The 25,290-nt window shown below is 43.7% G+C and overlaps 1 protein-coding gene across 1 annotated transcript in view; it reads left to right on the top strand.

The window, feature by feature from the left end:
* The window catches only part of LOC124788440 (E3 ubiquitin-protein ligase RNF144A-like), a 137,784-nt gene that overhangs the window by 108,490 nt on the left and 4,004 nt on the right, over positions 1-25,290 (top strand). The window contains exons 2-3 of the mRNA XM_047255712.1: positions 9,283-9,445; positions 15,571-15,905. Coding sequence (XP_047111668.1) covers positions 9,283-9,445; positions 15,571-15,905 — 498 coding nt within the window. The remainder of the gene's footprint in view (positions 1-9,282; positions 9,446-15,570; positions 15,906-25,290) is intronic.

The following is a 25,290-nucleotide window of genomic DNA, read 5'->3' as shown; positions in this document are numbered from 1 at the left end:
ACATCTAGTGTTTTTAAGTTTTTCTGAAGTTAGTCAAAGAACTGAAATGTGGACGATAAGCAATTCAGACAAGAAGAGAATAGAAGCTTTTGAAATCTGCTGCTACAGATGATTGCTCAAGATGAGATGGGTAGAAACAGTGACTGACTGACATTGGGGAATAATTAAATTGCACACTTGACTAAAAGAAGGGATTGTCTGATGGGCTACATCCCTAGGATAAAGTAGTTGTCGATTTGATACGCAGCCTGGGGGGGATTGAAGAGGGAGATCAAGGCTTGAATACACTAGGAAGGTTTAGTTGGGTTTTGGCTAAAGTAGTTATTGATAGAATAGCATGGAGAGCTGCATCAACCAGTGTTCGAACTGAACAGCAACAGAAAACCATTTTGAACATATGTTTTCGAACAGTGCCCTCCGCCTGATCAGGAAATCGGACACGCTATTCGATAACTGCGAATGTTATGATAACCGAACACCGAGGTGACAAGAGTCATTGGATAGCGGTATGCACATACACAGATGACGGAATATCGCGTACGCAAGGCATATCTTTCATTTGTACTCAGGAGATACACGTGAAAAGGTTTCCAACGTGATCGTGGCCGCACGACGGGAATTAACACTCTCAACCAGCAGACGACCCATGTTTCTTTGCTAACAGCGCGACATCGCCTGCGGCGCCTCTTCTGATACATCACTTGGACCCTACTCGACTAGAAAACCATGGCCTGGTCAGATGAATCCCGATTTCAGTTGGAAAGAACTGATGGTAGCTTTATAGTATGGCGGAAAACCAACGAAGGCATGAACCCTGGTTGTCAAGAAGGCACTGTCCAAACGGTGCTAGTGTGGGCTGTGTTTACGTAGAATGGGCCTGGTCTTCTCATCCAACTGGAACAATCATTGACTGGAAATGGCTGTGTACGGCTACATGGAGACCATTTGCAGCTATTCATGTTCTCAAACATCGACGCCATGTCACCGGGCCGCAGTTATTTGCGATTGGTTTGAGGAACATTCTGCATAGAGCGTTTGAATGATCCGGCCACCCAGACCACCCGATATGAATCCCATCGAATATTTATGACACATTATCGAGAGGTCAGTTCGTGCAAAAAATCCTGCATCGGCAACACTTTCGCAGTTATGGACGGCTATAGAGGCAGCTTGGCTCTATATTTCAGCAGGGGACTTCCAGCGACTTGGTGAGACCCCGCAACGTCAAGTTGCTGCACTGCAACGGGCAAAAGGAGGTCCGACACGATAGTAGGAGGCATCTCGTAACTTCCGGCACCAGTGTACCAGGTGTACCGGTATGAAATGAGCGTTTTTTTGTTATAATGAAACACTTATTTTGAATTGAAAAGTAAAACATTTTATTCAAAGTACTGACCATTGCTTTCTATACATTTTGACCACCTTTCTGGCAATTTGTGGACACCACGCCAGTAGAAATGTTCGTCTTTTGAAGCAACCAATCAGACACCCAGTTTTCGACTTCTTCGGAGGAATCGAAGTGTTCCTCAGCCAATGCGTGTCCCATTGATGAAAACAAATGGTAGTCGGAAGGGGCCAAGTCTGGTGAATACGGCGGGTGGGGTAGCAGCTGCCAGCCAAGTATTTTGATTGTATCCTGAACCAGTTTTGCTTTGTGTGCAAGTGCATTGTCAGGTAAAAAAATTACTTTGCCATGTCTTCTGGCCCATTCTGGTCTTTTTTCGATCAATGCATAGCTCAAATTGATCATTTGTTGTCTGTAGCGATTAGTATTGACAGTTTCACCGGGTTTTAGAAGCTTATGATACACCACACCTTTCTGATCCCACCAAACACAGAGCATTGTCTTCTTGCCGAATCGATCTGGTTTTGCAGTCGATGTTGATTATTGTCCCGGATTAACCCATGATTTTTCTCGTTTAAATCCATTTTTCATCGCCAGTAACAATTCGATCCAAAATTGATTTTCTTTAATGTCTTCGAAGCAATGTTTTTTCGGTTTTCCATCTGTCTTTCATGTGGCACCCACTTTCCACACTTTTGGATCTTTCCCGTAGCTTTCAAACGGTCAGAAATTGTTTGTTGTGCAACATTTAGCATTGCTGCCATTTGCTTCTGACTCAAAGTATCATCTTCATCCAATATTGCTTGCAATTCGGCGTCTTCGAACTTTTTTGGTGGTCTTCCACGTTCTTCATTTCTTACATCAAAATCATGATTTCTGAACCGTTGAAACCATCTTTTGCATGTTGCTTCTGATAGAGCATGATCACCATATGCCTCGACAAGCATTCGATGCGACTCTGCAGCACTTTTTTCAAATGAAACCAAAAAATTAGTGCTTCCCGCAAATCATCACTTTCTGGTACAAAATTCGACATTGTTAACACGATGAAAACATATGATGCTCTTTGTTCCATGACTTGATGTATACCAAATATCTTTGACAGATGTCGTACCAACCAAACAAAAAAAATTAAGGCTCGTTCACAACAAATGTTCCCTATCGACACATTTGTATCTTAACGCTCATTTCATACTGGTACACGTGGTGAGGAGGTCGGAGCAGCTGATTTCCAGACACGATTCGTGTAAAATTGACGCTCAGAAACTGACATTTTGACCAAATAGCAGAATCGACTCGGGCCTAACATGTAAAGGCGACAGTGAAATTCGGTTTCCTCGTTCCGGAAGTTGTGTGAACGCAGCTGTGGAGACGGGAGGCAGCGGCCGCTGCAGCTGCGTCTACTCTGGGCCGGGTCCCGCCGCTGGTATTGATTCGGCGGCGCCGGGCCGCAGCGCGGTGCACAGTAATCACCCAGCGAGCCAGCCCGCCTGCTGCACACAATGCCGCCGCCCGCTCCCCCCTGTTGTCTCCAGCTACTCTCAATCATCGCCGATCAATAGCGCAAGATATGACGTACAAATGTGACATACTCCCTACCGGCAACGCGTGTTGACAATCGCACGATATGAAACTGCCGAGGGAGCCTTACAGTCTGGCCATCTTCGATTTTCTCTCATCCGTGCATCAGTTTGTTCCACAAAGTAAACGCTATCTCGACAGCATCTGAGTGTTTTAATCTACACTGAAGTGACAAAAAGTCATGGGATATGCACATATGCAGATAGCGGTAGTATCGCGTACATAATGTATAAAAGGGCAATGTATTGGCGGAGCTGTCATTTGCACTCAGGTGATTCACTCGAAAATGTTTCCGGCGTGTATATGGCCGCCCGGCAGGAATTAACAGACTTTGAACGGGGATTAGTAGCTGGGCGACACTACATTTCAAATCGTTGGGGGATTCAATATTCCGAGATAAGTGTCAAGAGTGTCCGAGAATACCAAATTTCAGGCATTACCTCTCACCTCAGACAACGCAGTGGCCGACGGCCTTCACTTACCGAGAGCAGCGGCGTTTGCGTAGAGTTGTCAGTGCTAACAAACAAGCAAAACTGCGTGAAATAACCGCAGCAATGAGTGTGGGACGTACGACGAACGTATCCATTAGGACAGTGCGGCGATATCTGGCGCTAATGGGCTACGGCAGCAGACGATCGACACGAGTGCGTCCTAACAGCACGATTTCGCCCCTTCTGGGCTCGTGACAATATCGGTTGGCCCCTAGTTGACTGGAAAACCGTGGCCTGGTCAGATGAATCCTGATATCAGTGGGAAAGAGCTGATGATAGGGTTCGCGTATGGCGCAAATTCCCACAAAGCCATTGACCCATATTGCCAACAAGGCTGATGGTGGCTCCATAACCGTGTGTGCTGTGGTGTGCTGTGTTTACATGGAATGAGTTGGTCCAGTTTAAGTGATCATTGGCTGGAAATGGTTACGTTCGGCTAAATGTAGGCCATTTGCATATTCTCAGACAACGATGCGCCATGTCACCGGGGCGCAGTTGTTCGCTATTGGGTTGAAGGGCATTCTGGACAGATCGAGTGAACGAGTTGGCCATCCGAATCGCCCGACATGAATCCCATCGAACACTTATGAGACATAATCGAGAGGCCAGTTCGTGCACACAATCTCTCACAGGCTACTGTAGACACAGCATGGCTTAATATTTCTGCAGGGCACTTCCAACGACTTGCTGGGTTCACGCCACGTCGAGCTGCTTCTCTACCCCGGGCAGGAGGTGGTCCGACACGTTATTAGGAGGTATCTCGTGCCTTTTGTCACCTCAGTGTACAAACGAAGTACATCAGAAGAACTGTACTAGTCTCGTCTTCGGTACAGTACAAAGATACAGGAGCTGGACAAAGATGGGAACACGCCAAAAACACGACATATTATCATGCCTAATACGGTGTACGAAAACAGTTTGCATTCAAAACAGCTTCCTGTCGCCTCGGAATCGATAAATACAGGTCCTTTTCGTTTCCAAGGGAGTCTTGCAGCATTATCCTCTTAAAATAGCCGCAATTTTAGGAGGATAGCAGACATGGATAGCGATCACTCACCGTTATCTCCAACGTAAGCCACAAAAGTTGAATAATATTGAGGTCTGGTGACAGTGGTGGCCAGGGGAGGTGCAACGATTCGTCCCGGGCCCAGAAAACCAGACGAGCTGTGTGAGCGGGGACCATTTCGTCTTGTAACACAGCATCCCCATTGGGGAACAAATATTGTACCACGGGGTGGACCTGGATTAGTCAGAATGGTCACACTGTCCTTGACACCTTCCTAAGTAACAGTGGGACCTTCCTAAGTAACAATGGGACACATGGAATACCACGACGTGGCCGCCCAAATCATTGTTAGTGCCCTCATTTGTCGATCTTGCGACGTAAACTAGACCAGAAGCTGGAAACAGTCTGCAACTACACTCATGCGGACTATTTTCCATCGCTCCATAGTCAAAGGTTTAATGCTTTGGCGCCACTTTATCCTTTTATGGGCATTTGCATCCACTTAGTGAGATTTTTGGAGTTACAGCTCGTCCTGTAATACCCTACTTCCGGAGCTTGTGTTGATTCTGACAGGCTTCGTTGAGAGCGACATTCAGTTCTGCAATTACTTCTGCAGCTGTCGTCCCCTTACGTTTCGTTACAATCATCATCACTCGACACACATTGTCGTCCACGTTTTGAATTCTACCGGTATTACACTATTGAATTTTCTTTGACAAATAAATGTTATCAAATATTCATCATAGTTTCTTGGACTAAGATTTTTGACGTCGTAGTTCCATCAGAACGGACTACAAAGACTTATTACTGTGCTCTGCAGTTGCATGTACGACAACTGCATTGTATTTACATGTGAGGAAAAATAAAAAAAAAAGGAAACGTAGTTCGGTGAAGCCATGGGTTTCACGGCGAGATGCGAAAAGCATTCAACAAAATCTGTTACGGGAGCTGCAAGTCGAGGACGTAAAGTCGTATGAAAATTAATTGGAAATGGACGGGAGCATATATCAGTATGTGCTCAAGAGAGTGGCTCCTCATATTACGAAGCAGAACACTCATCTCAGAAATGCTATCCGCAAAAACAGATTTACCGCAACACTGCGATTTCTTACAACAGGAGAAAACTACTCTAGTTTGAGTTACAGCACCCGAATACCGCAGTGCACGTTGACGAAAATAATACCAGCAGAGTGTGAAGGTATTTATAAAGCACTGATGGAGGAATATATGAGGGGGAAATAACTGACTTCAGCCATTGAGAAATACTTTTATTTCTACAAAATCGTAGATTTTGTCCTTTCTACTCTTGGGGGTACACACTGGCTATACTTCACGGCAAATTGTATCCGTGACATTTTTTTTTTTTAAAAAAAAGCTCTCACTTCGTATTCTGTTTTTGTATGTGGGATGCAGCAAATTATACAGTGCTTGATCTGACTCTTCAGTGTATAGCATTTTAGTTGTAGATGTGACGCACCATGTAAATTTAGAAACCGTGTTGATAAACATTAAATGTCAAACAGCTACAGCGATGGTAGCGCTGCAAGCGGTTACATTTCTACGTGCAGTTAACACAAGACAAAAGCTTTCCTTGGTAAAATTTAAGGCGAGGCTCTGGATTTGATCAAAGAAATTTTCATCAAGGCCTAACTTTGACAAAGTTCCTTATTACGCTATCAAATTTTGACAAAATTTATCAAAGAAAATTTGATACTGTAATGCCGGCGTTAAAGGATAATGTTTTTTCCGCTTTCCCTGTATGCGGCATAAATATTCGATGCGGTGCCTCTTGACACACGTAACACTTCGCGTATCTTGGATACGTAAGCACACACCATACCAGCACCAAGTTTTCCCACGTTCGAATGCAGTTAGTTCTGACGTTATGCAGTGACAACTACACAGACGACGACCGACAGAACGCATTGAGGACGTTGCACAGGTGCTGTTCGTGGTCAAAGACAACAGCGCAATCTGCAGCCTTGACTGAAATCTCTATGTTCAAGCTTGCTTCCCTCGCGGTGTTTCCATATTTTTGTTTAAACCCTGTGTGTTAAATATTGAAATTTTTGGAACTTTAAATTGGAATTAATGCCTGTTGCGAGTATACGTTAAAGATCATAGTTTTACTTACGGTCACTTTCCCTTCTGAATTCTGCCTACCTCATCCAGCAAAATTTGTGAATTCAGAATACCGCACCCCATCAGTGTAGTATTGGCTGCAGGGCAGCTACTTATTTATCTTTAGTGAAGGAGATGGGGCCAGTCATAGGCAGGTATGCTTTCAAGAAATTGTTTTCTTCGACTGAAATGCTTTAAAGTTGATGTCTCAGAAATGTGAGTCAAAAATTCATCGTAGTACACAACAGCTGCATGTGAATGCGAGAAGCAATAAATGGTAAAGACATCATTTATTTTTCGCGTTAAAAAACACAAAGCTCTTTCAAGGATTTATTGTTATTTCAATAGCAAGAACGTTCTTGGGAGACAGTTGTTCTTATAATGCCCAGACATTTTGTTACTGTTAACTATCTTATTTTGATGTTACTTTTCTTGTGTTAATGACAGGTGTACATGAAATGAGGGAAAGTAGTAGCACAATCTTTTCCATTTAAAGAGCTTGTATTTTTTTTCCTAAATATTTCTCAGTATTACGTTGTATTTCGTGGCTCTTGGGATTTTCGAAGTTGGAACGTGTCATCTCTTCAGAAGGAATGCTGTTTAGCATATGTATTCGGATTTTAGTCGCGAAAGTACTGAAGTAATGTATAGAATACATGAGACTTTTTACGAGTGCTGTCTAGATTATGGAAATACCATAATATTAAGGATTCCCATTTTGTGTATGCGTGGCATTTTTTAAATGAAAATAAGCTCGACTGAAAACGGTACAACAATACTGAAACAAATATTCGAAATATATGAAGCGAATATACGTCTTGCAATTAAAAAAGAAGGGGACCTACTGCTGTTTGTTATGCAAGCGCAAAACCACACCAACGAAAGTCGATCACTATCTGAGACCGCTTGTCGGCCAATTGCCATCGTCATGGAAGTTGAGACGCCATTGCTAACGTGTGTGTGAACCGATCCGTTCCCTTTAAGTTGGGGCAGCCAGCTTGTCTGGTCCGCAGCATCTGCCAGATCGCTCACGAGCTGTTGCCGCCGCTAAGATATTTTCACATACGAACCAAAAGCTTACTATTCATGTTGTCGGATGGGTGCAGCAGAACTCGGTTGCGCAAGCCGCGCGGAGTTCTACGACAAAATAGGCTAGTGTGACACTCGGGCAGCGCTTATGAAGAGGAGCGATTATCCGCTGTAAGAAAATCCGACGTAGTTTGCGTTTTCCGTAAATCACGTCAGAACGATGCCAGATTCGTTCAACAAGGGCACGAGTCCGTCTCGGATAACGATCTCGACGACTACGTGATGCTTGCATTCGCTCTGTCGTGCACGCTTAGAAAACTGCCTGGGACAGGTGAAGGTGAAATCTTTGACTATAACCTCGATATCTCTGTACCGTCTTCAGCTCAATACACTGCTGATGTTATGAAGAACTCCGCTCCCAATATCATGCCTTTCAACAGCTGCAGTTGCCCACGATATAAAATGGTTCAAATGGCTCTGAGCACTATGGGACTTAACATCTGAGGTCATCAGTTCCCTAGAACTTAGAACTACTTAAACCTACCTAACCTAAGGACATCACACATATCCATACCTGAGGCAGGATTCGAACCTGCGACCGTATCGGTCGCGCGGTTCCAGACTGAAGCGCCTAGAACCGCTCGGTCACACCGGCCGGCCCACGATATAAAATAGTTTTCAGTGCACACCATCTGTCAGACCACAAGTAATAACGTGAATATTCACAAAAAAACTACGTTTTAAATCGCGTCAAAGAACGCAAAGTTATATTTTTATTTTTAAACGTGTTTCAAACGTAACGACAATTATGCCACTTTGCAACACCGTTCAGACTGCATTAATCCGTGTCCTTTCCGTACTTGTCAAAGGGTTGAGGGAACTGATTAACAGTCACAGGAAAGCTAAAGCATTAGCACAGAACTTAACAGTAGAACCATGTCTACGAAGCAAACCAATGCTTAAGTTAGCTGTCCTAGCTACCTCTCGAATTGATATGTAGCACGCGATCTCTGAAGAGGGGCAACTAATCACTTTCTCTCCGTGTGCGTCCATAGGGCACAGGGACTTTAACACTGTGTACGCAGTGCCGGCGATAAAAGCGCCAATTAGATACCATGGGAATTGTCAGATATCCGGGAAAACAGCTCCAGACACGAAAGTGAACGGTGGCCCAGGGGCATGGTAAGCTGCATCCGTATAGGCGCTCTGCGACGTGTTCTCTTCATCCACCCTTCCGGGGACACCAATTCAGTATTTCACCATAATTATATGCTCTCGGAATTTTGAGTCAGGAGCAGCATGGCTACTCGTAAGGTGAATGAAATGGACGCAGTCAAGTAATATTTTTTGGTGTTTTTAGGAAATCTGACTACGACGTAATACATAGATATCGTTCTGTAGCAGTTAACTGATCCACCCGATTATCTGAGTGTAATTGAGGCACACTATTTGACTGCCATGTTTTGCTAGGGAATTTGCGTCTGGTCGCTGACGGCGGCCTGAACTTCGTAGAGTTTCCAGTCCCAAATATGAAGTACATTGCGCTGCTCGGAAAGAAATATTAAGAAGTATGGTAACAGGAACTGATCATTCTATCTTACGATGCATCTTACGAAATGAAATGTTGTACTAAACATTTCAAGCACCGAATACAATAACCCGCACAAGTATCCTTTGGTAATCTGTGATATCGTTTCTCATTGTTTCAGTGTATGAAGGCGTACCTGGAGTTCGAAATCCAAGAAGGCGCTTACGAGATCTCTTGTCCCGACGCCCAATGTGAGAAGCAGGGCGTGATCTCAATATCTGAAATGGAGACTCTAGTCACAGCAGATTTGATAGAGAAGCACAAGAAGTTCCGCCTAAACAGAGGTAAGCCCTGGCACATTTTAATGACAGCATGCTTTGTCATTAACATTTTGTTGCACCTTTTCTGTTTGGAGACAGGTAGTGTAGGGACAGGGATAGTAAGAACCGTAGTTAAAGTTCCTCTCAAGACGTTAGTTCTCATACCCTGATAAGCTCACTGGCAGCTGGATGTTAAGCTAGCGTAAGAAACCAGTATCCAGTCAAAACCCTTACCATGGCCAAACATTCTATAGAATAGAATTTTTATTTGCCATTCGGTATGTTTTCCATACAGTTGGCTTTGTCAGCATGTTGAATACATAAAACAATAAAAAATAATTACATAAATATACAGGACAGGTAGATACATAAGTTAAAACAATCGTGCTAATATAGTAATCATACATACAGTGGTACAATTCAGCATTAATAATAATAGTAATATATTATATTAATCACATGTTGTACAAAAGTGTCAATTATTATGTGTTAAAATAAGTACAATGTAGGAAAAAAGTGTAAATGCTTGCACGTTACTGTCACACACATATAAGCAAATGGTGCTTCATAATGTAGTTATTGGTTGCTTACTGCGTGTGTCGTGTGTGTGTCTGTTTAGTAACTCATGTGTTGAGTAGTATGGCATACATTTGAATTGTACTTCTATAGTATGCTTAAAACTATTCACTGGTAGTTCACTCACTGTCTTTGGGACTTCGTTATAGAATTTGTGAGAAGCAGGCAAGGCCTATCTATTTAATTTTTTTATTGTAGATAAAGATGTAGAGAAGCATTCATCAAAAATTTTTATATTACGGATTATATTTGGCCAATCTATTACCTTCAGTTCACATTTCAATTGCTCATTATTGCTCTCAGTTAATATTCTATGTGTGACTAACTGTTTAGTACTCCCAGGTTTTGTTCTGCCTATTCTGATCCATATCCCATCATGATCAGATAATTCCAGCTTGTATGTATCTGGGTTTGTGTTAAACTGGGGACCTAGAAATGGAGGAGAGGCTGTCTCCCACCATAGCCCTCAATGGTTCACTACCCAACAACAGGCCACAGCAGTCAACCTGCTCCACCGCTGCCCCACACCGAATCCAGGGTTATTGCGTATTGCGTGGTACAGCCCTCAGTGTGAACCCCCCCCCTCCCCCAGGAATGTCTTTTACCAGACGAGTGTAATCCCAAATGTTTGCATGGTAGAATAATTATAGTGTACACATACGTGAAAATGGTGTTTGCACAGCAGTCGCCGACACGGTGTAACTGAGGCAGAATAAGGGAAAATAGCCCATATTCGCTGAGGTGGATGGAAAACCGCCTTAAAAACCATCCACAGGACAGGCTGGCCAGCACACCGGACCTTGACACTAATCCACCGGGCGGATTTGTGCCAGGAACCAGCATGCTTTCCCGCTCAGGAAGCAGTGTGTCAGACTGCACGGGTAGCCGGGCGGGCTAATTCCAGCTTAGTTACACCCTGCTCTAGTTGACCCCTATTACATTACTAATCACACTGTCAAGGCATGCATCTAATCTAGTTTCATTTATACGGTAGCTATTTAGTGCTTCTAAACATTTTTTTTTTTTCTGCAATAAAAATTTTGTGGTTTTTGTGTTTAGTGATCTGTTTCATTAAGGCATTCAGGTTATCCATAACACCTTCCTCATCAGAAGTTGGCATACAGTACACAAAAGTAATGATAATTTTTTGTGTATGTGCAATATTACAGCTGCTGCTTCAAATGCATCTTCAGTGCAATGCTCGCTTAGGTCTACTATAGCATGCTGCAAATTTAGATTTTCTTTTATGTAAATTGCCACTCCACAATATTAGTTCCACAGTAATTTGTGACTAATATGTAGCCATGTGGTACACATAAGTCTGTTTCTGAGTTTTGCAGCCAGTACTCATTAATACATAATATGCTGCAGTTAATTTTATCTGACCTCCACTGTGATTGTTAAGCTTACTTCTTAGGGATAGTAAATCAACATGTAACAATATTAAATGATTTTTTGTAAGGGGGGGGGGGGGGGCGGGAGGTTCTTATTGCTTCTTCTACTGCAAATTTTTTTTTTTTTTTTTACTGCTCACTGCAAATTGTGACCAAATCCAACATATGTTGGACTTGGTCACTGCTGGGAGTTTCCCTGTACTGACTCTTTAAAAAAATGGTTCAAATGGCTCTGAGCACTATGGGACTCAACTGCTGAGGTCATTAGTCCCCTAGAACTTAGAACTAGTTAAACCTAACTAACCTAAGGACATCACAAACATCCATGCCCGAGGCAGGATTCGAACCTGCGACCGTAGCGGTCTTGCGGTTCCAGACTGCAGCGCCTTTAACCGCACGGCCACTTCGGCCGGCTACTGACTCTTTAAACTGAAGCCTGTGTATTGTTTTATTTACACAGCTTAATCTCTCTCTCTCTCTCTCTCTCTCTCTCTCTCTCTCTCTCTCTCTCTCTCTCTCTCTCTCTCTCTCTCTCTCTCTCTCCTTTTTTTTACAGACTCAAGTACTTTTTGGTCAGAAGTTATTTTCGTAAGCCAGTTAGGTGCTGACCATGCCTTGTATGGCAAGCAGATAACATAGAAATGGCTTTGACATCTGGCTTGTTGGTGTACTAGTTATTAGTGGTAATAGTAGTAGTAGTAATTTGTTAGTAGTCCAAACTTAGCAAAGAAGAAGCACTTCTTTCTATGAAATGGAGAAAAAATAATGTATATTTGACAAACTGGAATTGCAGAGAAATGATTGTTGTAGCAAACCAGCTCATGACTGAACCATTGCTAGTATAAGGGGCGTTCAAAAAGAAACGAGCCAGAGGCATAATTACAGAAACCAGTACCAGTACGTTAGAAGTAGTAGACCCTGGCTGTTGAGACACTTGTCCCACTGTGACACAAGGCGGTTAGTGGCTGTCTCATAAAATTCCCGGGGCTGTGATGTTAACCAGTTCATACGTACAGCTGGACATTGTCGTCTGAGGTGAATTGTTTGCCCCTCAGACCCTTTTTAGGGGACCAAGATGGCCCCCTTGAGTCACTTCCTGCAGCATGTAACAACAGTGAATGCCAGCATTGCTTGATGAAGAGTGGTAAAGGTTTGCGAGTAATCAAATCAAAACAGCCAGAAAATCTCATCATGGGGTCATGCTGTTCCCCGACAATGCAAAGCACCATACGACCAACACAGTATGGCACTCCTTCCGAAATTCAAATGGAAGGTTCTCAGCCACCCTCCATACAGTCCAGGCTTCTCTCCTTGCAATTAACCCGTTTTTGGTCCCCTTAAAAAGGCTCTGAGGGGCAAACAATTCACCTCGGACGATGACATCCAGCTGTACATGTGGAACTGGTTAACATCGCAGCCCTGGGAATTTTATGAGACAGCCATTCACTACCTTGTGTCACAGTGGGATGAGTGTCTCAACAGCCAGGGTTAATACTTCAAACATACAGGTGCTGGTTTATGTAATTATGCCTCTGGCTAGCCGGCCGGGGTGGCCGAACAGTTCTAAGCCCTACAGTTTGGAACTGCGTGACCGCTACGGTCGCAGGTTCGAATCCTGCCTCGGGCATGGATGTGTGTGATGTCCTTAGGTTAGTTAGGTTTAGGTAGTTCTAAGTTCTAGGGGAATGATGACCTCAGATGTTAAGTCCCATAGTGCTCAGAGCCATTTGCCTCTTGCTCATTTCTTTTTGAATGCCCCTTATATGTTTAAAGGGAAATCCTTTGATTTTTGATGACTACTGCTTTCCTTAGAATTCACTGTTCATGCTTGGAAAAGTGATTGTGCTGCAGGTGGCATGGTTTGAATCCACTAAGACCACAGCTGCAGAGTGCAGTACCTTTCTTAGAAATAATCTTAGGACACACATAAATACAGATGTTGATGACATACCATTGAAACTTCATGCTATACTCTTTAAAGTTACAGCCTATAATAACCTCAACTGTTAATAAACGTTCACAGCCATTACTCTTTCTCGGACGTGTGTTCTTATTAGTATTTTGTACAAAATCATGCTACCAATAACTTTGTTTAGCACAGTTTTGTTGAAACTCTCGCTGAGTAAAGGAGTCTTTAAATGTTCTGTTTGTATGCTCACACAGTTTGCTTTCTATGTGTGTGTAGCTCTAAATTTCCTTAGGTCCACCAAGAATGTACCACCTGTGGTACATCTTTGGTAAAAGGAAAATAATGCAGTCCATCCACTGCAGCATATCCACAGTGAGTGGTAGCTCTGATCATTCAGTTTTGGGAAAATCTCTCTTCATGTATATTTAAACATTGTCAGAGACTGTAATAAGTTTACTGTAAATGTCACAGGTTCTAATGGTTTCCACTGCCTCTCACTACAGTGAGTTTGTAGTTAGTAGGTTCGTCGCTACATTTTCCTAAATGTATTATTTGAATAGTGTTGTGGTGTGAACTGAACTATGAAAGCTTCTGCACTTTCCCAGATACAAAGAATGATTTTGTATAAATTAGGCACAGATTTTGTGAAGTAGCCCTTCATCAATGCTATACTTACCTAAAATACGCATTCAATCCGATTTGTATACGATTTCCCATTTTTATTGAAAGACTAGTCCACTGTAAAAAATATCACCTTAGTTCTCAAGATTATTCCCAATGATTTTTTTGTTACAACTAATTTGATGTACATATTGTTAGTTGATTAGATTAAATTAGATGTACTTTTGTACCATTAGCCCTGTAGGGAGGAGATCCTCCAGGATATAGGACATGTCAGGGAAACAAGAATACACCTTAAATATGTTACGATCTTTCATAGCTCATAGGTGGTCATGTAGATTTAAAGTATAAGCAGACAAATGATAGCTTTGTTTTGCCTAGTTACCATTGACTAAGTATTTATGTTGAAATATTTATTGTGCCATGGCACCAAAAACCCAAATGGTGAACTTCCTAATTCATATCATCATCATCAGCAGCAGCAGCAGCATTTAAGCTACAGGTAGATACAATGACCTGTTTATAAGGTGAGAGCTTTGACAACTTTCCACAGCAGCCTCTCCTTACACCACCTTTTGTTCATACAATGAGGAATGATGTTTAGTAGCACATATATGCTAGTATAAACCAAAGTAACTGTATGTGCCAGAAATATACCGATTGAACAAGCAACAATACAGAATTCCTCCTTTTACATTCATAAATTACACACAGATGTACAAAAATAATTTGAGGACCAAGTCCTGTATACCCAAAATGTTCAACATGTCTTTTGAGAGTTTTCACCACATTTAAATGGACACTTAATGTAATTTATTGTTCTGAGAAATCTTGTACATTCACACTTCTGGACTACTACTGAAATTACACTAAAACAATATTTTGCATGTAACTCTCATTCTCCTTTGACAATACTTTCAAACTTCCTCATTGCTACCATTGTGAAACAGAGGGAACAATTAAGTATTGTGCATCCTGACAGTAACCACCACCTTGGTGTAAGGTTGTCCCCCCTCTTCCCCTCCCAAGCAGTGACCATTACCACTGTCCTCATATTTTTGTGTAACAGCTCTTCTCCAGGCCCCCCCCCCCCTTCCTCCTGAGCAGAAACTAAAATTTATTTGCATATGGCTATACAATGCTATATGACTGCAAATTGGTGTGCAGGTATGTTAGTTTTGGTAGCTGCTTGGCGGAAAAAAATTCTTGTACGACGCAGCTGGAGAGACAACACTTTTCCTCCACAACATAGCGTCTTCATATCATTTCTGATAGACCATTGGGAATAAGATATTTGCGTGTCTGATTAACATGCACACTGTTGATGTAATGGTGTCCCTCCCTCCCCACCCCCGCAGCTCGGAAATTGCAGCTACTGGCATATTGTGTATTGCAGTAGTGCTGGCATTCCCCCCTAGTATTGTATTAGCTAATATACAATGCATAAATTGAAGGAAGAAATAATGGTTTTTCATAGTTATCTCTGTGACATTACATATTTATGATATAATTAGCAACATTTTTAGATGGCTGTTCTCAGAAGATAAAAACAGGTAGACAATAATAAGACAACCACTGTGACATTATAGTTTTATGAATTGTGCCCCTTCTCTTGTTATATGGTATTGAGACAGCTTTGTTGTTTCCAGAGGTGGACCTGGATGTGGCACGCACGTGGTGTCCCCGTGCCGGTTGTGAGACAGTTTGCTCGGTATGCCCCACGGAGAAGTGCAGGCCACAATGCGTGCACTGTCCCACTTGTGCAGATGACTTCTGTTCCAACTGCCGTCGCCCGTGGCATCCAGGTGTGCCATGCGAGCAGGCAGCTCCTGCCTCCGAGCCACCAGGCATACCATTCGACTCTGACCTCATCAAGTGCTGCCCCATGTGCAATGTGCCCATAGAGAAGGATGAAGGGTGTGCACAAATGATGTGCAAGCGCTGCAAGCATGTTTTCTGTTGGTACTGCCTCGCTTCACTTGATGTAAGTACACAACAATAGTATATGTGTGCTAAAAAGGTACTATAAGTAAATAAATATTTCTAACTTTCTGTTACATACGGTCTTTGTAACATTAATGCTCAGTCATTGAACATGACACTAAATTTCCATTCTTCTTTAGAAATCCAAAGTGCTCTCGTCTGTAAAAGAGGAAGTTTTGGAAGATCTGGGGGTTTCTTTAGAAAAATGACATCTTGAAGTGGCATTTTCTAAAGAAGCTGCTTGATGGACAGCAGAAGACAACATGTGGGTCAAAGAATAGAAGAAAGTTGACCAAAGAAAAATGAATAGTGTAATCTATAGATAACCAAAGTTTCAGAGCAGCATTACTCAAGAACCTTGTTTATCCAGATTAGGTCATACTGCATTACCAAAAACTCGGATAGTCTGGAAATATTCTACTATGCTCATTTTAAAATTACTTTTTGATTGAGTTGAGTGGTAAGAGGTCAGCTGCTAGCCAAGTGTAGTTCTTTCTTGAGCAACACATACACTCCTATTGCCAGTTATGTAGGTACATGCAAAATGAGCCTTGCATAATGTAGCTGGCTGCATGTTGCCAACATTGCCCCCTTCCCCTGCAATCTTGTCATCACAAAGTTATTTTAATCGGAATATAACTGCAAAAACACCAATATGGACTACAATAAAAAAACCTTTTATTTTGGCACTGACATGAAACATTTACTGGCACTTGAAAAGTGTATAGTTACTGTAATCTTCTCACATGTATTTACTAAAATAGTGAGTATGCTTCTTTAGCTTAAAACCTGTGGCACTTGAGAGCAGCACAATCGCTTAGATGTTTCACCATCATCAGTTTGACTGAAGTTGTTTCTGGCTGACATTCTAGATAAACCATTAGTTTTTACAGCTGAGTCATTATTTCTTCCTCTGAAATGTTACTCTTGTTGACCACTTCACTATCACAGTTATTCTCTGTAGTACAACAGGCAGCAATAAAAATTTTGTCATTGTCATCAGGCCGTATCCCATGTCACTGTCATTCTGCAACCAGGCACACATGACACTATCGTTTACATCAAAACAACCAAGAATGTTTGACTCACATATAGTGGAGCCATACTGTTTTCCATGACTTCAGAATATAGAGTTCAGTAACTTCATCCCAAGAAGGTGCAACCATAATAATCACATCTGTGATATTTACTGATTTCAGACCAGAAATCACACCAACTTCTCCATCTTCTTCAGTTAATTTCCCCAGTATGTGTATACTGCTATACTTTTTTATGTTCTTCAGTTCAAGTTCACCTTAATCCATTGGTTGCAGAAGAGACACAACATTAGAAGGGAAGAACTTCACTCAGGTGTCACCACTGATGAGGTGCTCCACTCCTGGATGTACCTGCTCATTGTCAGTAAACAAGGTGGCCTTCTGTGAAAGACTGTCCAGTCATGCATTGTTTTGTTATTTGTAGACTACTGGTGAACATGACCAGTTAACAAGTTTCAGTGGTTGTGGATGTTTTTACCTATCAGGAGGAGAGGGAATTTATGATGATTTGCTACAAGCCAAAACTGTAATGTATCTTTGCACTTTCGTAACACATTGCCAAGTCATATAATTTGGAAGCTAGTGACTTTCTGGTGCATTCAATAAACTAGTCCAAATTCATTTGCAGTATAAATCTGATGTGGGTTAGCTTTTGGAGGAAATAGCTTAAAATTCTTTTTTAAGTATTCTGCAGTCAGTGTATCCCTCTAAAAAATTTTACCTGTCACTAAAAGCTGATGAGCTTTCCATCTTCCCAACCAACCTTAGCTTGTTGTGAAGTTAGGATCACTGTTGGCTAGCTTGCTGGTTATGTTTAGTGCCTTTTTTTACAGGACTGCATCATATCTCAAAACATCATGTTCTGTTTTCCCAGTGAACCAAACTAACAAGGCTTCATGTACTCTTACAACAGGAGTGCTGTCACACACTGAACATCTACAATAAGAACACAAACAGGATCTACAGTACATTTATCTTACCTTAGCTGCTCGTGACAATTCAGTACCTTATTTGTTTGGTCTCTGTCTTCCTCAGATATGTCTATTGATTTGTCATCTGCGTTTTCAGTCACGGACTCTTTGCTCAAATTCATATTGACTGATATTATATTGTCAGTGTTCTTGTCTATCAAAATCTCTCTCCTCCAGATCTCACAGCACAACTTTTTAATATAATATACAGACTTCTTCAGTTTTCTAATGTTACAAGAACAAAAGCATCAGACACTGTTTTTCTCTGAGAGCAAGGTGGTTGATGTATTGTAACTACATACCTAATTCCAGTTCCAGATCAGTCGGAAGGAAACAAATTTTGTTTTACATGTTTGTGAGTGGAATAAACAGGCGAAAGTTGGTGTTCCTTCACGTTGTCACACCTCAAATGTGGCTCATTAAGTATCTGATAACTGGCCTGCCAGGATCATACCTAACTTTTTATTAATCTAGCGCAGGTCTGTCCAACATTTTAGCTTACCTGGGCCACACCTATATCTTTCCGTACAAGCTCTGATTTCACTTATTTTATCATGGTGATCATTTCTCCCTATGTTGGTCAGTGTCAACAAAATATTTTCGCATTCAGAGGAGAAAGTTGGTGATTGGAATGATGTCCACCCCAAATCCTGTATCATTTCAGTGGCTCTCTCCCCCCTATTTCGCAATAATACAAAACGTGCTGTCCGCCTTTCAACTTTTTCTATGTACTCCGTCAATCCTTTCTGGTAAGGATCCCACACCACACAGCAGTATACTAAAAGAGGACAGACAAGTGTAGTGTAAGGAGTCTCCTTAGTAGATCTGTTACATTTTCTAAGTGTCCTGCCAGTAAAATGCAGTCTTTGGTTAGCCTTCCCCACAACATTTTCTAAGTGTTCCTTCCAAGTTAAGTTGTTAGTAAATGTAATTCCTAGGTATTTAGTTGAATTTACAGCATTTAGATTTCACTGATTTATCATGTAACTAACGTATTCCTTGTAGCACTCGTGTGGATGACCTCGTACTTTTCGTTATTTAGGGTGAGTTGCCAATTTTCTCCCCATACAGATATCTGTCCATTTATGAATGATAATTCAGAGTTCTCATCTTTGAACCATGTATGAGAAATAACCCGAAACTTGTGTTATCGTTGAGAAGTGCGACAGTTAACTGCTAACCAGCACTTTCGTGTGACACTGCTTTTCACACTGTCACTTTGCCAACATATTTTCAAGATGTAAGGTGTGTGGATCCACATTGCACCTCAACTACGTCATTGGTCATTTTAATTATGATGATACTTTTTTTACAGCAAAATCTAATGTAGATCATCTATGTATACTCATTCCTTCTTATATCATTTAAATGTAAATTTCGTGAGCAGAACAATTCCCCCTGCAGGCCTGAGGTATTCCTGCCTGTCATAAGAGGCTACTGAAAGGAGTCTCACACCTTTCGGCCTTTATGTGATGGTCCCCTGTAGGGTTTGACCTCCATTTTTCAAAATTTTCCTGAAGAGCGAGCCAATTGGGGAAGGGCGTCTTACATGGTGCAGCGTGTCCATCATATATTGAGATCTTTAGCCCAGTTTCTCATCGTGGCATTGCAGTCTCACTCATCCTCCATCTCTTGGGCGAGGACACCTTCCTGGGTCTATTTTCCTCCACCCACTAGGCAGTGTCGTTTTCTGTGCCAACAATGACCATGGAATTCCTTGCACCTCGTATCCAGCATGGTAGCCAATTCGTTGTGGTGGGACTAGCATATACCCTATTCGTTGTAGCCTCCTGACTACACAGGGATCGCTCTGTTGATGCCTGTGCCGTTAACTCCCCACGTGTGCCCTGGGCATCGGAACTCCTGGCAATGGCCATGGCCATTCTGCCAAGTGACCTTTGCTGCAGCTGGGTGGCACCTGTGGGGAGAGCCCCTGGTCAGAGTGGGTGGCATCAGGACGGATTGCGCGTGATGAGGCATACCACATCATCACTTGCTGGTGATCAAACGCCAGCAGTCTTGAAGCGTTCCAAGTCTCAATACAATGCAAGGAAGTATGATCCTGAATCATTCCCTCCCAAGCCACACCAAGGGAGGAATGCCAGGCTAAGGATGGCAGTTAACCTTATTCCCCCGTACCTCATATGTACAAGAACTCATGAGGACCTTTTTGTCTTGGTGAAGCCTCAGTTTTTTGTAGAGCATTTAGAGGACAAGTTTGGGGAGGTGGAGGGCTTGTCCAAAATGCGGTCAGGGTCAGTCTTGATAAAAATGGCATCCTCTGCCCAGTCACGGACATTACTTGCTTGTGACAAGCTGGTGTATGTTTCCATTACCACCATGCCTCATAAGAGCCTAAATATGGTCCAGGGTAGTATATTCCACAGAGACCTTCTTTTGCAGTCTTAGGACGATCTGCATGCCAACTTAGAGGACGAGGAGTTCGTTTCGTTCAACGCATCCATCAGGGTCTGAGGGATAATCAGGTTGGACCAGTGCCTTCATCTTGACCTTCGAGGGTGACACATTACCTGAGAAGGTCAAGGTGATAGTCTACCGCTGTGATGTCAAGCCATATATCCGTCCCCCAATGCGGTGCTTTAAGTGCTAGAAGTTCAGCCATATGTCTTCCCGCTGTACTTTCAGCATCACAGGTCAAGATTGTGGACGTCCATCCCATCCCAATACTCAACATGCCCCGCCCCCATCTGTGTCAGCTGCAGAGAGCATCATTCCCCCTTGCTCACCAGACTGCATGATTTTACAGCGAGAAAGGAAAACCATGGAATACAAGACCCTGGACCGACTGATCTACACTGAGGCCAAGAGGAAATTTGAGTATTTTCGTCCTGTGGCTATGGTCGTCTCTTATGGCACCACTACGAGAACAGTTGTAGCCCCATCAGTTCCAGTCGGCTCTCAGAGCCGGAAGACTACACCTGCCCCCTTGGGGGTGGGGGAGGGGGGGTGGGGGCACTTCCCTTCCTGTTGCGCCCGCAGCACCTACCTCAGGAGCACTGTACCCCCTACCATCGGGGACACCAGTCCCCACTTCTCAGCCAGAGAAGTGAAGTATTCTTCGGCTCCTCTTCCTAGGAAAGAGTCACTTGGGTCACTCCCTTCCCAGGTTTGTGCTTGTGGGAAAGATGACACCCACCAGTGGCTGAAGTGCCCAAAACCAGCTGGTTGTAGGGCTTCATGATCATCATCAGACCCGGAGACTGAATCAGTGAAGCCCTCCCAGCCAGAGAAACCCAAGGATCAGCGAGAGAAATCCAGTAAGAAGACCCCCAAGACCAAGGGAATTGGCAAGGCACCCACACCACCGCCGCCTACAAGCTCTGCATCTGAGGATGAGGTGAAGATTCTGGCATCTGTTAAGGACCTAGATCTCGCCAAACCCTCAGACACAATGGATATAGCTTGTTCAGGAAATAAGTCTGAGGCAGCAGGTGACCCTGAGGCGTAGACTGCCTCATTGAGTGTTCCATGCCTTCCCAATCTCATGATCACGTCATCCTCCAATGGAATTGCGGTGGTTTTTTCCACCACCTGGCTGAGCTATGGCAACTGTTAATCTTTACATCTGCTTTCTGCATTGCCCTCCAGGAAACCAGGTTCGTGGCAATGCGGACCCCTGCCCTTCGCGGCTACAGGGGATATTACAAGAGCCATAGTGAATATAATAGTGTGTCAGGTGGATTTTGTGTTTATGTCCTGAACTCAGTATGTAGTGAACCTCTGCCCCTTCAAACGCCTTTTGAAGCTGTGGCTGTCAGGATATGGATGACACAGGAAATAACTGTCTGTAATGTATATCTCCCTCCAGATGGTGCGGTACCCCTGAACGTATTGGCTGCAGTGATTGATCAACTCCATAATAACACCCATAACCCCTTTTGGAGTAGCACCATGCTTACTGGCTGTGGCAGAGATGTCGAAAATTTTCTATCCCAACTCGACCTCTGCCTCTTAAAATACTGAGGCTGCCATACATTTCAGTGTGGCTCATGGTAGTTGATTTACCGATTTGCGGCCCAGGACTTCTCCCATCTAGCCACTGGAGAGCACATGACAACCTGTGTGGTAGTGACCACTTCACCATCTTCCTGTCACTCGCCCGGCGTCATGCCCATGGACACCTACCCAGATGAGCTATAAACAAGGCCTTCACCTCTGCTGTCACTGCTGAATTGGTGCCATTGATGTTGTGACTGAGCAGGTCACTACAACGATAATTTCTGTGGCGGAAAACGCAATCCCTCATTCTCTAGGGTGCCTCCGGCGAAAGACAGTCCCTTGGTGGTCACCGAAAATCACTGAGGCAATTAAAGAGCATCGACAAGCTCTACAGCGACATAAGCGCACCTTTCCCTAGAGCACCTAATAGCCTTTAAGCGACTCTGTGCCCACATTCGCCTGCTTATAAAACGAGGGAAACAGGAGTGTTGGGAGAGGTATGTGTCAACCAGTGGATGCCATACGTCACTTTCCCAAGTCTGGACGAAGATCAGACATCTTTTTTGGTACCAGACCCCAACTGGTGTCCCTGGCGTTAACATCAATGGCGTGCTCTGAGCAGTTTGCTGAGCATTATGCTCAAGCCTCTGCGTCAGAGAACTATCCCCCAGCCTTTCACACCCTCAAACGATGGATGGAAAGGAAAGTTCTCTCGTTCACTACAAGCCACAGTGAACCCTATAATGCCCCATTTACAGAGTGGGAGCTCCTCAGCGCCGATGCACAGTGCCCCGCTACAGCTCCTGGGTCAGATCGGATCCACAGTCAGATAAGTAAACATTTCTCATCTGGCTACAAGGGATATCTCCTCATCATCTTCAACCGGATCTGGTGCGATGGTGTCTTTCCATTTCATTGGCAGGAGAGCACCATCGTTCCAGTGTTCAAACCCGGTGCTTGATGTGGATAGCTATTAGCCCATCAGACTCACCAACATTCTCTGTAAGCTGCTGGAACCTATGGTGTGTCGGTGGTTGGGTTGTGTCCTGGAGTCTCGTGGCCTACTGGCTCCATGTCAGGGCAGTTTCCACCAGGGTCGCTTTACCACTGATAATCTTGTGTCCCTTGAGTCTGCCGTACGAACAGCCTTTTCCAGATGCCTACACGTGGTTGCCATCTTTTTTGATTTCCGTAACGCATATGACATGACCTGGCAACATCATATCCTTGTCACATTGTATGAGTGGGGTCTCTGGGGCCCGCTCCTGATTTTTATCCAAAACTTCCTGTTGCTCCTTACTTTTTGTCTTCAAGTTGGTGCCTCCCATAGTTCCCCCTGTATTCAGGAGCATGGTGTTCTGCAGAGCTCCGTATTGAGTGTATCTCTGTTTTTAGTGGCTGTTAACAGCTGAGCAGTAGCTGTAGGGCTGTTGGTCTCCCTTTCTCTGAATGCGGATGACTTCTGCATGTTGTATTGCTCCTCCAGTACTGGTATTGCTGAGCGGTGCCTACAGAGAGCCATTCACAAGGCGCAGTCATGGGCTCTAGCCCATGGCTTCCAGTTTTAAGCCGCGACGTCGTGTGTCATGCATGTCTGTCGGCATCACACTGTTCATCTGGAACCTGAACTTTATCTTAATGACAATCCACTCACTTTAGTGGAGACATATTGATACTTAGGACTGATTTTCGATGCCATGTTGACTTAGCTACCTCACCTTCATCAGCTTAAGTGAGAGTGATGGCAGCACCTCAATGCTCTGTGCTGCCTGAGCAACAATTGCTGGGGTGCAGATCGCTCTATGCTGCTGCAGCTCTACAGAGCCCTTGTTCAGTCCCACCTTGACTATGGGAGTCTGGTTTACGGTTTGGCGGCACCCTCAGCATTGCGTTTTCTTGACCCAGTGCACCACCATGGCGTTCGCCTAGCGACAGGAGCTTTTAGAATGAGTCCGGTGACCGGTGTTCTGGTGGAGGCAGGAGTCCCTCCATTGCGGATCCGACGTGCATAACTGCTCGCCAGTTATGTTGCACACATTCTTAGTTCTGAGTGTCCGAATTACCGTCTCCTTTTCCCACCCGTGGCAGTTCATCTCCCACATCGGTGGGCCAGGTCAGGGCTCATGATTGCGGTTTGCATGCGATCCCTTCTCTCCGAACTGGAGTCCTTCCCTTTACCACCTCTACTTAAGGTCCATTAACGTACCCCTCCATGGTGTACACCTCGTCTGAAGCTTCGTCTATGTCCCTAAGGCCCTAAGGACTCCGTTAACCCCAGCACTCTCCACTGTCACTTCTTCTCGATTCTTGACGTGTTCCGGGGCTCTGAAGTTGTTTACATCGATGGATAGATGGCTGATGGTAATGTTGGCTTCGCCTATGTCCACAGGTGCCATATTGAACAGCATTCCTAGCCTGCTGGTTGCAGTGTTACCCTCGCCATCCTTTGGTAGCGAACATCCAGGAGTCCATCGTTGCCCTGGAATGGTCCAGTTGTTCTGTTTGTGTGGACCCCAGGACATGTCAGAACCCGAGGCAACGAACTTGCTGACAGACTGACCAAACAGGCTACGCGGAAACCATTCCTGGAATTTGGCATCCCTGAAACTGATCTGCGTCTGTCTTACGCCACAAGGTTTTTTGGCTTTAGGAGATGGAGTGACATAACAGTATGCACAACGAACTGTGTGTCATTAATGAGATTGCAAATGTGTGGAAGTCTTCCCTGTGGGCTTCTCACAGGGAATCAGTTGTTCTTTGTCAGCTCCACATTGGCCATACATGGCTCACATATGGTCACCTCCTCCATCATGAGGACCCACCTCAGTGTTGCTGTGGCTCCCAAATGACAGTCGTCTACCTCTTGCTGCTCTGCAGTGGACTTTTAGCTTTCCCAGCACCCTACCTTTGGTGTTGGGCGACAATGCCTCAACAGCAGCTTTAGTTTTATGTTTTATTCGTGATCGTGGGTTTTATCATTTGATCTGAGTTTTAATGCATGTCCTTTGTCCCTCTGTGTCCTCCACCCTAGGGCGTTTAGGGTGGAGGTTTTAATGTGTTGCAGAGTGGCTGGCTTATTGCTTTTTTATTCTCATGGTCAGCCAGATATGGTAATCTGCTTTCTTGTTTTTAATCTCTTCTCCCTGTTTCTTGCGTCTCCCTGTGATTTTCTTGTCTTGTTTGTTTTGTCCATTGTAGTGTTTGTTGTCCTTCTGTCGTTCTTCAGGTTCTTCCTTTCTCCTGTTATTGTTCCATACATCTTCTTTGTTTTCTTCTTTCCCTTGGGTAATTGTTCTAGTTGGAACAAGAGACCGATGACCTCGTAGTTTGGTCCCTTTCCCCCCTTTTAAAACAACCAACCAACCAACAGACAATTTTATCACTTTCTGTTTCTTGCCTTTAAATCCAGGTCTGTATG

The sequence above is a fragment of the Schistocerca piceifrons genome, chromosome 3 (assembly GCF_021461385.2).
Source record: "Schistocerca piceifrons isolate TAMUIC-IGC-003096 chromosome 3, iqSchPice1.1, whole genome shotgun sequence".
Lineage (NCBI taxonomy): Eukaryota > Metazoa > Arthropoda > Insecta > Orthoptera > Acrididae > Schistocerca > Schistocerca piceifrons.
This window is presented reverse-complemented; position numbering and strand designations above follow the sequence as displayed.